Raw genomic sequence first — 14,736 nt, 5'->3', positions numbered from 1 at the left:
CAATCCGGATGAAAACAACAGCGTTTCTTCGGCATAGCAACTCTTCTCCACAGCAATAAAAATGGCCCCGCCCCCTTATTTAATATTCTCGGAGGAGGGGTTTATGTAAATATTGGGCTGGTGATGTCATCAACCCTGGAGGAATGTCTGTAGTTCTCCACCGGCCGTTTGCTGTAGTCCTTAGAAATTGGCTTCTTTGCTTTAAACTTTGAACGTTGTAAAGATGTTGTTTATGCTCAAACAGTGATATTACACACTAGCTAAAGTTAGAAAAGTGAAATCGTGTTTTACTGCCCCTTTAACACTACTGGAGGAACGTTTGTTCATAACTTTGAGAGAACCTTAGTAGAACATTCCCTGTGAGCTGGAATACTGCTAAAGGTTGATTACAAAAATTACCAAATAAATATGAAAAACTAAAATAGCATGGACGTTTTTTGTCCAATCAAATGCCCTGGACGGTGATAATGTCCCTCCCCCAAATCCGGCTTTAACTGAGAAGCGGCAGATATATTTTCTTTATTGACAAGTTGTCTTTCAAGGCTTTTCATTTTCAGAAGCTGTTTATATGATGACAGAAGGGGGTTTGTTTGGCAAGAATTATGTGACCAGACTCTTTTAGCAGTCCAGTAATTGTTTTTATTTTATTTTGAAATACACTATATTGCCAAAAGTATTGGGCCGCTCCTCCAGATCCCTGAGTTCAGGTGTTCAGTCTCTTCATGGCCACAGGTGTATAACTCCAGCTCTCGGCCTGCAGACGCTTCTACACACATTAGTGAAAGAATGGGTCGCTCTCAGGAGCTCAGTGAACTCAAGCGTGGGGCCGTGATAGGCTGACACCTGTGCAATAAGTCCATTCCTGACATTTCCTCTCTACTAAATATTCCACGCTCAACTGTTAGTGGGATTAGAACAAAGAGGAAGCCATTGGAAACAACAACAACGCAGCCACGAAGTGTTAAATCCCAGAGCGGGGTCAGCGCATGCTGAGGGTCACAGTGCGCAGAAGTCTCAAACTTTCTGCAGAGTCAACAGCTCCAGACCTCCAGACTTCTGTGGCCTTCAGATGAGCTCAAGAACAGCGGAGAGAGCTTCATGGAATGGGTTTCCATGGCCGAGCAGCTCATCCAAGCCTTATATCACCAAGAGCAATGCAAAGCGTGGGATGCAGTGGAGTAAAGCAGCCGCCACTGGACTCTAGAGCAGTGAGACGTGTTCTCTGAGCGACCAATCACGCTTCAGTCTGACAATCCCATGGACGAGTCTGGGTTTGGCCGTCGCCAGGAGAGCGGGACTCGCCTGACTGCATTGTGCCAAGTGCAAAGTTTGGTGGAGGGGGGATTATCATTTACCAAGACATTTTGGACAATTTCACGCTCCCGTCTTTGTGGGATCAGTTTGTGGACGGCCCCTTCCTGTCCCAGCATGACTGCGCTCCAGTGCACAAAGCGTCGCTCCATAAAGACATGGATGAGGAGTTTGGTGTGGAGGAACTGGACTGGCCTGCACAGAGTCCTGAGCTCAACCCGATAGAACAGCTTTGGGATGAATTAGAGCGGAGACTGAGAGCCAGGCCTTCTCGTCCAACATCAGTGCCTGACCTCACAAATGAGCTTCTAGAAGAATGGGCAAAAATCCCCATAAACACACTCCTAAACCTTGAGGAAAGCCTTCCCAGAAGAGCTGGAGCTGTTAGAGAGGGTGGGCCGACTCCACCCTGCATGTCATCATCTCAGCAACATAATGTCAAACTCAACGTCAGATCAGCTGAGATTCGAGGGTCGCCCATTCCTTCCCCCATTCATCCAGTAATGATTGGTGAAGGTGCGAGTCGGTCGTCATAAATCAGGCTCTCTGGGATTGGACGTGCCGGAGACTATCACAGATAAAGCCTCAGGAGTGTCCTTAACCTGACCTCTGATCACAGCAGGAGATCTGATGGAGGAAAGAGAGGAAGAGAGGAGGAGAGGAAGAGAGGAGGAGAGGAGGAGAGGAGGGGAGGAAGGGAGGAAGAGAGGAGGAGAGGAGGAGAGGAGGAGAGGAAGAGAGGAGGAGAGGAAGAGAGGAGGAGAGGAGGAGAGGAGGAGAGGAGGAGAGGAAGAGAGGAGGAGAGGAGGAGAGGAAGAGAGGAGGAGAGAAGGAGAGGAAGAGAGGAGGAGAGGAGGAGAGGAAGAGAGGAAGAGAGGAGGAGAGGAGGAGAGGAGGAGAGGAGGGGAGGAGGAGAGGAGGAGAGGAAGAGAGGAGGAGAGAAGGAGAGGAAGAGAGGAGGAGAGGAGGAGAGGAGGAGAGGAAGAGAGGAAGAGAGGAGGAGAGGAGGAGAGGAGGAGAGGAGGGGAGGAAGAGAGGAGGAGAGGAGGAGAGGAAGAGAGGAAGAGAGGAGGAGAGGAAGAGAGGAGGAGAGAAGGAGAGGAAGAGAGGAGGAGAGGAGGAGAGGAAGAGAGGAGGAGAGAAGGAGAGGAAGAGAGGAGGAGAGGAGGAGAGGAGGAGAGGAAGAGAGGAAGAGAGGAGGAGAGGAGGAGAGGAGGAGAGAAGGAGAGGAAGAGAGGAGGAGAGGAGGAGAGGAGGAGAGGAAGAGAGGAAGAGAGGAGGAGAGGAGGAGAGGAGGAGAGGAGGAGAGGAAGAGAGGAAAAGAGGAGGAGAGGAGGAGAGGAGGAGAGGAAGAGAGGAGGAGAGGAGGAGAGGAAGAGAGGAGGAGAGAAGGAGAGGAAGAGAGGAGGAGAGGAGGAGAGGAGGAGAGGAAGAGAGGAAGAGAGGAGGAGAGGAGGAGAGGAGGGGAGGAAGAGAAAACAACAGTTCGTTTGGGGATCTGAGCGCTTCGGATGCAGGTACTTGTGCTCGACAGATTAAGTATCTTCCTCCTGGTTTATTAAAGGCTAAATATTAATTACTACACCCTCCAGATGCCCCTACACATATATTTTAAATCACTTACATATCATTAGCATCATATATTCCTCCATATGAGCTTCATAATTAAACCGGTATTGCCACTAATCTGATTTTAGCACCTTCAGTCCCTCTGCCTGTCTATTACTGACATTCAGACCTTCTGGTAACCGTCTCACTATAACAGCAATGCAGTTCCCACATTTCTACAACTTTATACATTTCACTGATAATCATAATTATTCAAACATCAGAAACATGTGCAACTGAATCTTTTCATGACTCAAAAAAGTTATTAATGAACGACACACACGTGAACTGCTGATGACGTGACACCTTTCCCTTTTCAGAATATGAATTACTACCCCCTCCGCTCATTTAACTGTAAATCATTTAAATCACTTAAATTATGACTATCATTTGGGACATGCATTATTATGAACAGTTTTACACTTTGTGCCACTATATTTATACAACAACTCCCTTTGACATGGAGTAGGGAGAGACTGGGGTAAGATGAGCCATTTATTACTTATGTGGTCCTCAAGATAAGAACAAATTAGGCAGAAGTGCAACAAAAGCTGATCTGAAGTAATTTCAGGGTGTTTGCTATCGTTATAAATGATCAGGATCTGGACCCAATGATCAAAGGGATCTGAAAATATGGCTTCCTATTAAAAAAAAAGGTCCTAATGGCTCAATTTACCCCAGGTTAGGGGTAAGTTGAGCCGAGTCAGTGGGTAAGCTTCACCATCTGGGTGTGAACGGACCATCTGACTGAATCTGAATCAAACCCATGTGAGATTGATAAGATAATTTACCTTTTTTTATGTAATCTTAATAATCAGATGTCCCTTTACCGATAGTCATATTTCTGTTCTTAAGCACTTAAGGAACATTAAACCGACCACATGAAGTTGAAGTGTCAATGTCTTTAACTCTGCATTTCTGAAACATGTTAAAGGTGTAACCTTCACAAAAACAGACTAAACTGAGTTTGTGGAGTAAAATTAAATACAAACTGAATTGGGTTGAATGAATAAATGTCAATGAAACGAATAAACATGTTAATTAGACAGTTCTTGGCATGGCAGTTTCTCAGCGATATTGAACATTAGAGATATGATTAATCATATTCTGTACTTGTGCATCATTCATATCAGTAGATTTAGCGTAACTACAGTGCCTTATGGTGGAGTAAGTTAAAACACTGGCTCAATTTACCCCACAGCATCTGGCTCACTTTGCCTCATGGCTGCCATTTTGGACAAAACTAGCCAGCTTACCAATTCAGGCTAATACTAGTTAAATGACAGTATAAATAACAGTGTACAGCTGCCAAGATAAAGGGGTGGCTCAACTTACCCACTGGCTCATCTTACCCTACATCCTCTCATTAATTGTGTGTGCTTTAAAGGAAGTGTGTGTAAGATTGTGGCCAAAACTGGTACTGCAGTCCCTTTCAGATGCCTGTAGAGCGGTGTCTCCCCCTCCCCCTCCCCCTCCCCCTGACTCGAGGTTGCCAGATTGGCTGCAGGATCAGCAGAACGTGTGTAGATCTGCAGATGTGGAGACTAGAGCAGATCTGGCAACCTGAAACACTACTAACTTCCTGATTGGTCGATAGGTGGAGGGCGGAGCTTCAGACCAAAACACAACATGACATCATCAACATCAGCTGAGCTGCAACAACAACTTTTAAACTTAAGTGAAGCGTAAATCTACGTATAAACTAAATATTCAGTATTTATTTATTGTTATATCCTTCTGGACATAGCCTATTGTTAGGCTTCTGAATGTTATTTGTATACAATCACTTAAGTTGATTTACATTTAAGTTAAATTAATTATCGTATTTAATGGAAATGCATTTTTATCGTTGGTTAGCCTACATGAGGCAAAATAAGTTATAATAATTAGAAATGTCCAAATCAGGTTTTATTGCCCCCGAGTCCGAGTCATTTGATTCAAAGTATCTGCCGATACCGAGTCCTGGGCTGCATTTCCCGATAACGTTGTCTCTTAACGCGCTAAGAAGACTCTAAAGGTATAACTTAACTGAAGGTATACCATTTCTAGGTGTGTTCCCCGAACTATACCTTAGTAGGTCGCTTAAGGTAACCCTTCTTAAGTGCGACGTTAGCGGGTGCTGTCCGTGGCCGCGGTGCTGAATTGGCTTATATCGATGGCTCAAGAATCGATTATTTACTCTATTCAGGGGCTTTTTCACTGCGTTATGCGAAAAAAATAATGTTCTTTATAAAAGAAACACTTCAGAAATAGTTGAACTTTCATTTATCATACAAAATTGCACCTAAATTCTACATAATTCTGAAATGAGTGCACGAACCAGCAATCTCTTGCTCAACCGCACCATGAGCATCACGCGTCATTTAAATTATTACAATATATTTCCCATAGTGTCTCGATTTAATCCACAACCAGGGATGATTGACCATGCAGCAGCTGCATCACATTATTGTGTAAATAACTATTTTTATTAGATGGCCATCTATTATTAGATGGCCTACTCAATAAAAATGCAACACGCAAAACATATAATCAGCTGCTACTATGGCAGAGAAAAAATAAAGAAAGAGAAGAGCCGCCAGCAGCTGATTTTAGTAGCTGAGCTCCGTCCAGTTTGTCTCGACAAAGCTGGTCCAACAAGATCTAAAATCTGCTGAATTTGCTGTCGTGGTAGGCAAAATTTATTTTTAATAGCAGCTTCAGACATGGTAGCCAGGGACTAAAGTTTTCACATATGAAATAGTGCCCATACACTAAATGGCTCCGCGGACGGCGCCGTCTTTGATTTAGCACAATTATATTCGATGCCTCGCTGCCAAAGTTTAACTAAACTCCCCTCCACAATCATTCCCTTTAAATAGGCTCCTAAGCCTTTCCTGTCTAATGTTTTGCCAGCTGATGTACCTTAGGATAATATAATTAAAAAGCTAACAACCATTAGTGTTTGTAATGAAATTTTATGACAATGAAATTTATGAAATTTCGTATGACAATTTTAATCCTTGCATAAAATAAAAAAATAAAAAAACTATTCAACTAACCTAATTGAACACTGGGTGTATAGTACAACTTCGGAATTATATTCGGATAGACTGACATATAAAGAAGCTTTTTTTCACAGTGGTGGCCACTAGTGGAATGAACTGTTAATAGTGATAAGGTATAGCTAAGAGTGGTCCAGACCAACCTTACGAAAGTATGACTTAAAGAAGGTATTCTTAACTAAGTTTGTTTCGGGAAACACATATTAAAGTTAAGGGATACCTTAAGGTATAACTTAAGAATGACGTAGAGCTAAGAAGGTTTCGGGAAATGCAGCCCCGATCCGATACTTCTGTAATACATAAAAAAAGAATAAAGAGGAGTGAAAAAACGAACCAGGATGTTCCTTGTTTTTTGTTTAATTCACCTTATTTTAACATTCAACAACTCTGTTAACAAACTGAGCACTTGTGTGAGGTAGCTTGAACAATCAAGGAATAAATGACATCAAGTCTTCACTTTTGGATTTTAGTGCAACAGTAAATATTAAAAAGTCCCGAGTTGCGCAGAGCAGGAAGTACACCGGCGATATCAAAGCCCGCCCACACTCTCACAGATGCAGAACAATTAATTATATTGCTGTGAAATAAACAGTTATGGAAATTAAATTAAATTAAATTAAATTAAATTAAATTAAATTAAATTAAATTAAATTAAATTAAATTAAATTAAATTAAATTAAATTAAATTAAATTAAACAATCTGCTCCTAAAAATCCTGAGACTTCAATCAGAGACGCCGTCGATCTCGAAGTTTTAAACACAACTTCAGCTCTCACATTTGAAGGCTGCTATTGGATCATTGAGGGTAAACGTCATACTCTGCGAATACGCATTACTTCACGGAGAGCTTACGACCTACTAGCTACGTTCTGCCTTAAAGGTGCCGTAGAATGATTTGATCAATATGTTCAATTGTTCTCTGATATCTACACAGAGGATGTGTGGCTTATTTAAGGGGAAACATTGTCCAGATACGGTTTTACAGCTCCATTTACAACCCTATAAATCATCCCTAGGATGTAATGCTCTGTTTTTGCCTCATTGGGAAGAGTCATGAATATTAATTAACTTATATGGTGGAAAAGGAGACGTTTGCTAGAAGGATCGAGTGAACGATCTGTAAGCAAAGTATCTACGGTTGTATTTTGTAATACAAAATAATATTCCCCTTTGTCATTAATGTCATTAATCAAATGTTGGGGGCGTGCTTATTAATGATCCCCAACGCTTGCGTCACATTTGGCGTTATGTTGAGAAGCACTCATTTTCCCGTGGTGTTTTTGATTTACGAGATTTCCATCAGAAGGAGGAGGCGATGGTGTTTGAGACTCACAGTGTGTGATGTCCATGTACTGAACTCTTATTATTTCACTACGGCAAGGTTAATTCAGTTTTACATTCTAGGGCACCTTTAAAATCAAATGGTGCAACCAAAAAAAGTAGAGAGTTAGTTACAAACTAGTAGTTACTAAGCCTCTAGTGTGGACTTAACGTTCAAATTTAAGAAAGAGCTTACGAACGACTGGTGCAACCCTAACCAGGAACATGCTTTAAAAGTGTCGGCTGAAGAAAAAAAAAGACATTTTCTAACTTTATTGACCAGGAAAATGCTTTAAAATTATTAAAATTTTGTTGGCCAGGAACATGCTCAAAAGTGTTGGCAGCAAAAAAAACAACAAAAAAAACATTTTCTAGCGTTATTGACCAGGATGGGGAAATGTTCACTGAACACGTGACCCTTTGTGACAACATGCCCCAGCTGCAACATAAACACGAATTAAAACGCGAGACACCCTGAGCGGACGGACGGGTCACGGCTCGGGTCACCCTGACCTCCATCCTCCTCACCATCCCTCCCTCTCCCGTTTCCATCACTCTCCAGAGGCCAGGAACGAAACTGGACATTGTAGCATTTTTTTATATAAAGAAGTTAAAGGAACTGTATGTAAGAAATGCATTTTAATTAATCATATCTCTCTGATATGTCACTAGACATTAAGTAATCATGTTAATTTCAAAGAGGCTACTTATATCCCTGACAGCAGTAGTCCGGCCAGGATATTGTCATTTAATGGTGCAATTAAAATATTTAGTAGTGCATAAGTTGTAACGTAGTGCCCATTTACGTCAAAACTAGGCTACGGAGTAACGCGGCCACTGGTCAATAACGCTCCTTTTAATAATAATTGTAAAGCATTTTCCTGGTCAAAAACACTAGATTTGTTTTTAGCCGACACTTTTAAAGCATTTTCCTTAAAACGCAAACCTGCACATAAACCTAACATCGTGGCATCTCGCCCCGGTCCCCGGTGAGAGAGAGACGAGCAGAGCGCGCGGGAGCGAGTGCGCGCGGCTGATGGAGGCGGGAGTGTCATCCTCCTCTCCTCCTCATCCTCCTCTCCGCCTCATCCTCCTCTCCTCTCCAGAACTCCGGCTCGCTTCTGCTTCTGAACCGCGGGATGAGACGCGACGCATCTCGGAGAACCGACGCTCGACCATGACGCGCGCGCTGCCCGTGCTCCTGTGCGCGCTCACCCTCATCCGAAGTAAGTCAAACAACGACGCTCCTCACTTACAGAAGTTTAACGCGTTTGCTTTAGCTTTAATAATGCTTTTTTTTCTGATTTATTGCTGAAATTGTGAGATACCGTGACTGTTTATGTAAATATTGGATGCCGCTTTAGGATGCCGCGATCATGCGAACGATGTTCGGAGAAACTGCAGTTTCTGTTTGTTTGATGCGTTTGAGTAAAACAGCTGAACTATTTAAAGACGCACTGTGTGTTTGGCAAGTGTCATTAAAGGGTCATAACACACACACACACACACACACACACACACACACACACACACACACACACACACACACACACACACACACACACACACACACACACACACAGTCTCGTGTTAATCTCGTGTTGATCCTTCATATCTCACAAGAGTCTTTAGTTTATCATATTTATAAAAGACAGATACACTGAACCGATTCTTTCAGAACACAAACGTGCGTGTGTGTGCGTGTGTGTGCATGCGTGAGTGGGAGTGCGTGTGTGTGCGTGTGTGTGCATGCGTGAGTGGGAGAGAGAGAGTGTGTGTGTGTGTGTGTGTGTGTGTATGCGTGAGTGGGAGTGCGTGTGCATGTGCGTGCGTGAGTGGGAGTGTGTGTGTGTGTGTGCATGCGTGAGTGGGACTGCATGCTTGCGTGTGTGTGTGTGTGTGTGTGTGTGTGTGTGTGTGTGTGTGTGTGTGCCCATATAAGGAGTTCTGCTCTTTTTGACGTCATACATGACCATACTCGGAAAAACGTTCTGAAACGTCGTCATACGTCCAGCTGAGTTGTGGAGTAACCAGGGCCGCGTTATCCTAATGGGCAACATGGGCTGCAGCCCAGGGCCACGGACACGTGAACCCGAATCGAGTCACAGCGGACACCCAGTACATCGTCACCTCAACATCTCAGATTATAAACCTACGAGAATACTTTATTACTTGAAAGAAGTAAATATACATTAATGAGCACATATATTTTTGAAAGAACTAAGTGTTTTTAGCGAAGAATAAACTAAAAAAGGTACACAGTGTAGCTTTAACAAAGATGGACAAATACAGTAACACATGTACTGCTCATGTTAGTCAATACATTAATAATGTTAACTGATGACCATTATTCTAAAGTGCTATCAAAGTTTTTACTATGCACCCCCCCTCTCCTCCCAATATGTTGAGTTACAACATTTTCATAACAGTAAAGATGTTGGTTTTTACTTGAGCAGTAATGATGTGCATGGATACATCATTTAGATAAAGCAGAAATATTCCATCAGAAGTTTAATTTCAGTGCATGTCAGTAATCATGAGCGAGTGAGATGTCCACTCACTGTCCTCTGGTCATTTGAGGGACTTCAGTCTCGTCTCTATAGTTATATCGGACCCCACGGGCCAGCCTTCGCTCCCCACGGTCATCAATGAGCCTTGGCCGCCCATGACCCTGTGGCCGGTTCTCCACTGGTCCTTCCTTGGAGCACTTTTGATAGATACTGACCACTGCAGACCGGGAACAGCCCACAAGAGCTGCAGTTTTGGAGATGCTCTGACCCAGTCGTCTAGCCGTCACAATCTGGCCAAACTCGCTCAAATCCTTACGCTTGCCCATTTCTCCTGCTTCACACACATCAACTCTGAGGACCAAATGTTCACTTGCTGCCTAATATATCCCACCCACTAACAGGAGCCGTGAGGAAGAGATCATCAGTGTTATTCACCGGTCATAATGTTATGCCTGATCGGTGTATAGCGTATATTATATAATTATAATGAATAATTAGGGCTCTGTGAATGAGCTGCTGAAGGTTCCAGTGTTCCCTGATGTGTTTTTATCCCTTTAGTTTGACTTCCTCTGGGCTGCTGATCAGTCCTCATGAAGAGAACGCTGACAGCGGCGCTCTGGGTGTGTCTGATTAATGCAGCGCTCATTAATATTAATTAATCACAATTAAAGCCCCGAGGCTCGGCGATACAGCGCTGTTAAAACACACGGCTGTAGAGCGCGTCAGAAACGTCAGAGATCTGTAATAAATGTTCATTTTATTAGACGCCAATAAAAACTCCTCCTGCGTCTGCAGTGGCCCTCAGAGGAAACCGCCGCCGCCGCGTCTCCGCACTGTCAGGGGATTGCGATGAAACATCGAGGAGTCTGGAACTTTTACTGAGATTAAACACAGATTAAAATTTAAACAGATTAAATTTTGCTTTTATTCAGAATGCAGATAATACACTCAAAACAGAACCGTCACTGGTGTTAGCTGCACTTTAAATCCTCCTTCTTCACATCACTTGAATATTTTTGTTCATAAAACTAAATTATTTGTAAAATATACTCAGTGTAAATGTTCATTATCCCAGCTAACAGGGAATGTTCTGGCAACTATTTTGAGTTTCTATTTATTAAACCGATTTATTTCATTGTATCAACTAAAATTTTTAATTTCAATAACCTCAAAATTTTAAGGCCACCAGGCTACTTACTTTAGTTAAACCAACATTTTCTACAGTGCAGAGGATATGGTCACCATCGGTGTGATTTAGAAGCAGAACTAATGCCTGGATTGTGTGTGTGTGTGTGTGTGTGTGTGTGTGTGTGTGTGTGTGTGTGTGTGTGTGTGTGAGAGTGAGATATGAGGCGTGATCTTACGTGTGTGTGTGTGTGAGATACGAGGCGTGATCTTGTGTGTGTGTGTATGTGTGTGATATACGAGGCGTGATCTTGTGTGTGTGTGTGTGATATACGAGGCGTGATCTTGTGTGTGTGTGTGTGTTTGATATATGAGGTGTGATCGTGTGTGTGTGTGTGTGTGTGTGAGATACGAGGCGTGATCTTAAGTGTTTGTGTGTGTGTGTGTGTGTGTGTGTGTGTGTGTGTGTGTGTGTGTGTGTGAGTGTGTAAGATAAGAGGCGTGATCTTACATGTGTGTGTGTGAGATACGAGGTGTGATCTTACGTGTGTGTGTGTGTGAGAGATGCGAGGCGTGATCTTACATGTGTGTGATTGTGTGTGTGTGTGTGAGATACGAGGCATGATCTTAAGTGTTTGTGTGTGTGTGATATATGAGGTGTGATCTTACGTGTGTGAGATACAAGGCGTAATCTTACGTGTGTGTGTGTGTGTGTGAGTTGCGAGGCGTGATCTTACATGTGTGTGATCGTGTGTGTGTGTGTGTGTGTGTGTGTGTGAGATACGAGGCGTGATCTTACATGTGTGTGATTGTGTGTGTGTGTGTGTGTGTGTGTGTGTGTGTGTGTGTGAGCCTGTTTATGTGGTTTATGAGGACACAAATTTGTATAACTACATGGGTATAACACTGGTATTACACTATAAATGTGGTTTATGAGGACATATCAAATGTCCTCATAATTCAAATGGCCTTAAAAACATACTAAATGATGTTTTTTTGAGAAAGTAAAAATGCAGAATGTTTCCTGTGATGGGTAGGTTTAGGGGCAGTGTGTGTGTGTGTGTGTGTGTGTGTGTGTGTGTGTGTGTGATGGGTAGGTTTAGGGGCTGTGTAAGGGGATAGAAAATACGGTTTGTACAGTATAAAAACCATTACGCCTATGGAGAGTCCCTGTAAACCACATAGACCAACATGTGTGTGTGTGTGTGTGTGTGTGTGTGTGTGTGTGTGCAGGTGGAGTGTGTGCTGACTCAGAGGAGCGTCTGATGAACTGGCTGCTGGGTAAACAGCGCTACAATAAGCTGATCCGTCCGGCCCTGAACCGCAGCGAGAGAGTGACCGTCGTCCTGCAGGTTTCTCTGGCTCAGCTCATCAGCGTGGTCAGTCTCACTCCGCCTTTAAGAGACACATCAGAGGTTTAAAGCACGTTTAATCAGTTGTGATGATACTTTCATTCACATTCAACACCATCCAATGTCTGACAAGTAAAGAACAGTTCTCTGACCACACCAGTAATATGTCCTGATGAAATATCATATTGTGTTATTTAAAGCGTTAGTTCAGCCAGTAATGTAAATTGTGTGATTAATTCCTCCTGTGGTTGGCCAGCCGTCAGACCTCCGCTCATCTTCACACACAGATGAAGATATTAGTGTTGAAATCCGATGGCTCAGAAAGGCCTTCATTGACACCAATGTCATTTCCTCTCTCAAGACCCATAAAGGCACTAAAGACGTCGTTACAAAGCCCATCTCACTACAGCGGCTCTACAATCATTGATGAAGAGGCCAGAATAGAGTTAGTGCGCAAAAACACTAAATAACGACTTATATAGTGATGGCCGATTTCAGAACAAAGCTTCGACCCGTTATGAGTCAGTGAATCGACTCATGATTCGAACCGTTATGAGTCAGTGAATCGATTCATGATTCGAACCGTTATGAGTCAGTGAATCGATTCATGATTCGAACCGTTATGAGTCAGTAAATTGATTCATGATTCGGATCGCGAGTCAAACTGCTGAAATCACAGAATTTACACTTTTGGGTGAACTAACCCTTTAAGCGTCATTGATATACTATTATAGTTTTTGTCAATACTTTGAATTCGATTTTATTTTTGTTTTCACTTAAATTTTAGTAATTTTGTTCCATTATTAGTTGTTATTAAACATGTCTATATAGTTTTTACATTTTAATTTATTATTTTTAGTAATTTTAGTTAAACCGTGTTATGGGATGAGAAAGTGAATTGAGATTATAGGTGGACTCGTTCAGACATTTAATACTAATATTGACTTCTTTGTAATATTTTAATTATTTATTTTCATCACATTCCAAGGCAATATTTCTCATTTTTGTTTAGTTTAGTTTAGGGGTTATTATAGTTAAATAAAACTGAAGTTAAATAAAAAAGTTAAAAATAATCTTATTTCTGTTTGGGACGGAAACAAGATTTCAATCAGAAATCAGATTATTTTTCTCACCCCATTGGCAGATCATTTTGCCTGTTTTAATCAAAAACTCACTTCATTTAGATTTTATTTCTAACAAAACAAGAAAAAATATACGTAATTTTACTAATCTAGTAAATCCATCTTGATTTAAGAATTGTTAGATATTTAGACCAGAAACAAGACAGAATGACTGAGTAAGAAGAGCATTTTTTGAAGTGTAGTGACACGTCCTTAGTTATTTTAGTACATCGAGTTAAACTAAATTAAAATATATTTATAAATCACAATAAATTAATACATTTTTATATTTTATTTTATTTCAAGCAACGGAAACTTTAAAAAAAAATGGTCTCACTTTTATTTAACCCTTAAAATAAACAAAATTGAGAAATATTGCCTTGGAAGCTGAAGGAAATAAATAATTTTAATATCACAAAGAAGTCAATATTAGTATTAAATGTCTGAACGGGTCCACCTATAATCTCAATTCACTTTCTCATCCCGTTAGTTGCAAGTTATGTTTTTGATCATAATGATTATAGTCTAATGCCGCTGAAAACACGGCATTCACAGCAACACTTCATTCTTATATAATTATTTCAAAAGTCAACTTTATAACTTCTTTGTTTCCAGAATGAACGAGAACAGATCATGACGACAAACGTCTGGCTCACTCAGGTCAGTCAATCATATTTCAATTATTCGTGGATTAAATCCGCTTTAGCTCAGTGTCCTTCAGCCGGTCCGGGGTCATGCGTGTCTGCATCACGTCCAGTCATCAGGCGGATAACCAAGTGTGTAATTGTGGCTGGTCTGAGCGACGGAAAGCTCATACAGTGAGGGGAAAAGTATTTGAACACCCCGCTATTGTGCAAGTTCTCCCACTTGGAAATCATGGAGGGTCTGAAATTGTCATCGTAGGTGCATGGCCACTGTGAGAGACATAATCTAAAACAAAATCCAGAAATCACAATATATGATTTTTTAAACTATTTATTTGTTGGGGGGGGGGGGGGGGGGGGGGGGTTCTGCACATGGGACAGGGCGACTGCACTATATTAAGGAGAGGATGACTGGCACCATATATTGCAAGATTTTGGGGGAACAACCTCCTTCCCTCAGTTAGAGCATTGAAGATGGGTATGAGGCTGGGTCTTCCAACATGACAATGACCCGAAGCACAGCCAGGAGTGGGCCAGAATCCCTCCTGCAGTGCAAACCTGCTGAAGAACTACAGGAAACGTTTGACCTCTGGAATGGCAAACAAAGGCTACTGTAGCAAATATTAACATTGATTTTCTCAGGTGTTCAAATACTTATTTGCAGCTGTCTCATACAAATAAATAGTTTAAAAAAAACATAT

General features: G+C 41.9%; 1 protein-coding gene across 1 annotated transcript in view; it reads left to right on the top strand.

The window, feature by feature from the left end:
* The first annotated feature begins 8,258 nt into the window (after positions 1–8,258).
* Positions 8,259–14,736, top strand: part of chrnb4 (cholinergic receptor, nicotinic, beta 4 (neuronal)) — a 33,489-nt gene continuing 27,011 nt past the window's right edge. Inside the window, exons 1-3 of the mRNA XM_067419004.1 lie at positions 8,259–8,509; positions 12,152–12,297; positions 14,007–14,051. Of these exons, the coding sequence (XP_067275105.1) occupies positions 8,320–8,509; positions 12,152–12,297; positions 14,007–14,051 (381 nt within the window). The 5' untranslated portion in view covers positions 8,259–8,319. The remainder of the gene's footprint in view (positions 8,510–12,151; positions 12,298–14,006; positions 14,052–14,736) is intronic.

This window comes from Pseudorasbora parva, chromosome 16, assembly GCF_024679245.1.
Source record: "Pseudorasbora parva isolate DD20220531a chromosome 16, ASM2467924v1, whole genome shotgun sequence".
In the NCBI taxonomy this organism is placed as follows: Eukaryota; Metazoa; Chordata; class Actinopteri; order Cypriniformes; family Gobionidae; genus Pseudorasbora; species Pseudorasbora parva.
Note: the sequence above shows the minus strand (reverse complement) of the source record. Positions and strands in the feature narration are given on the sequence as shown.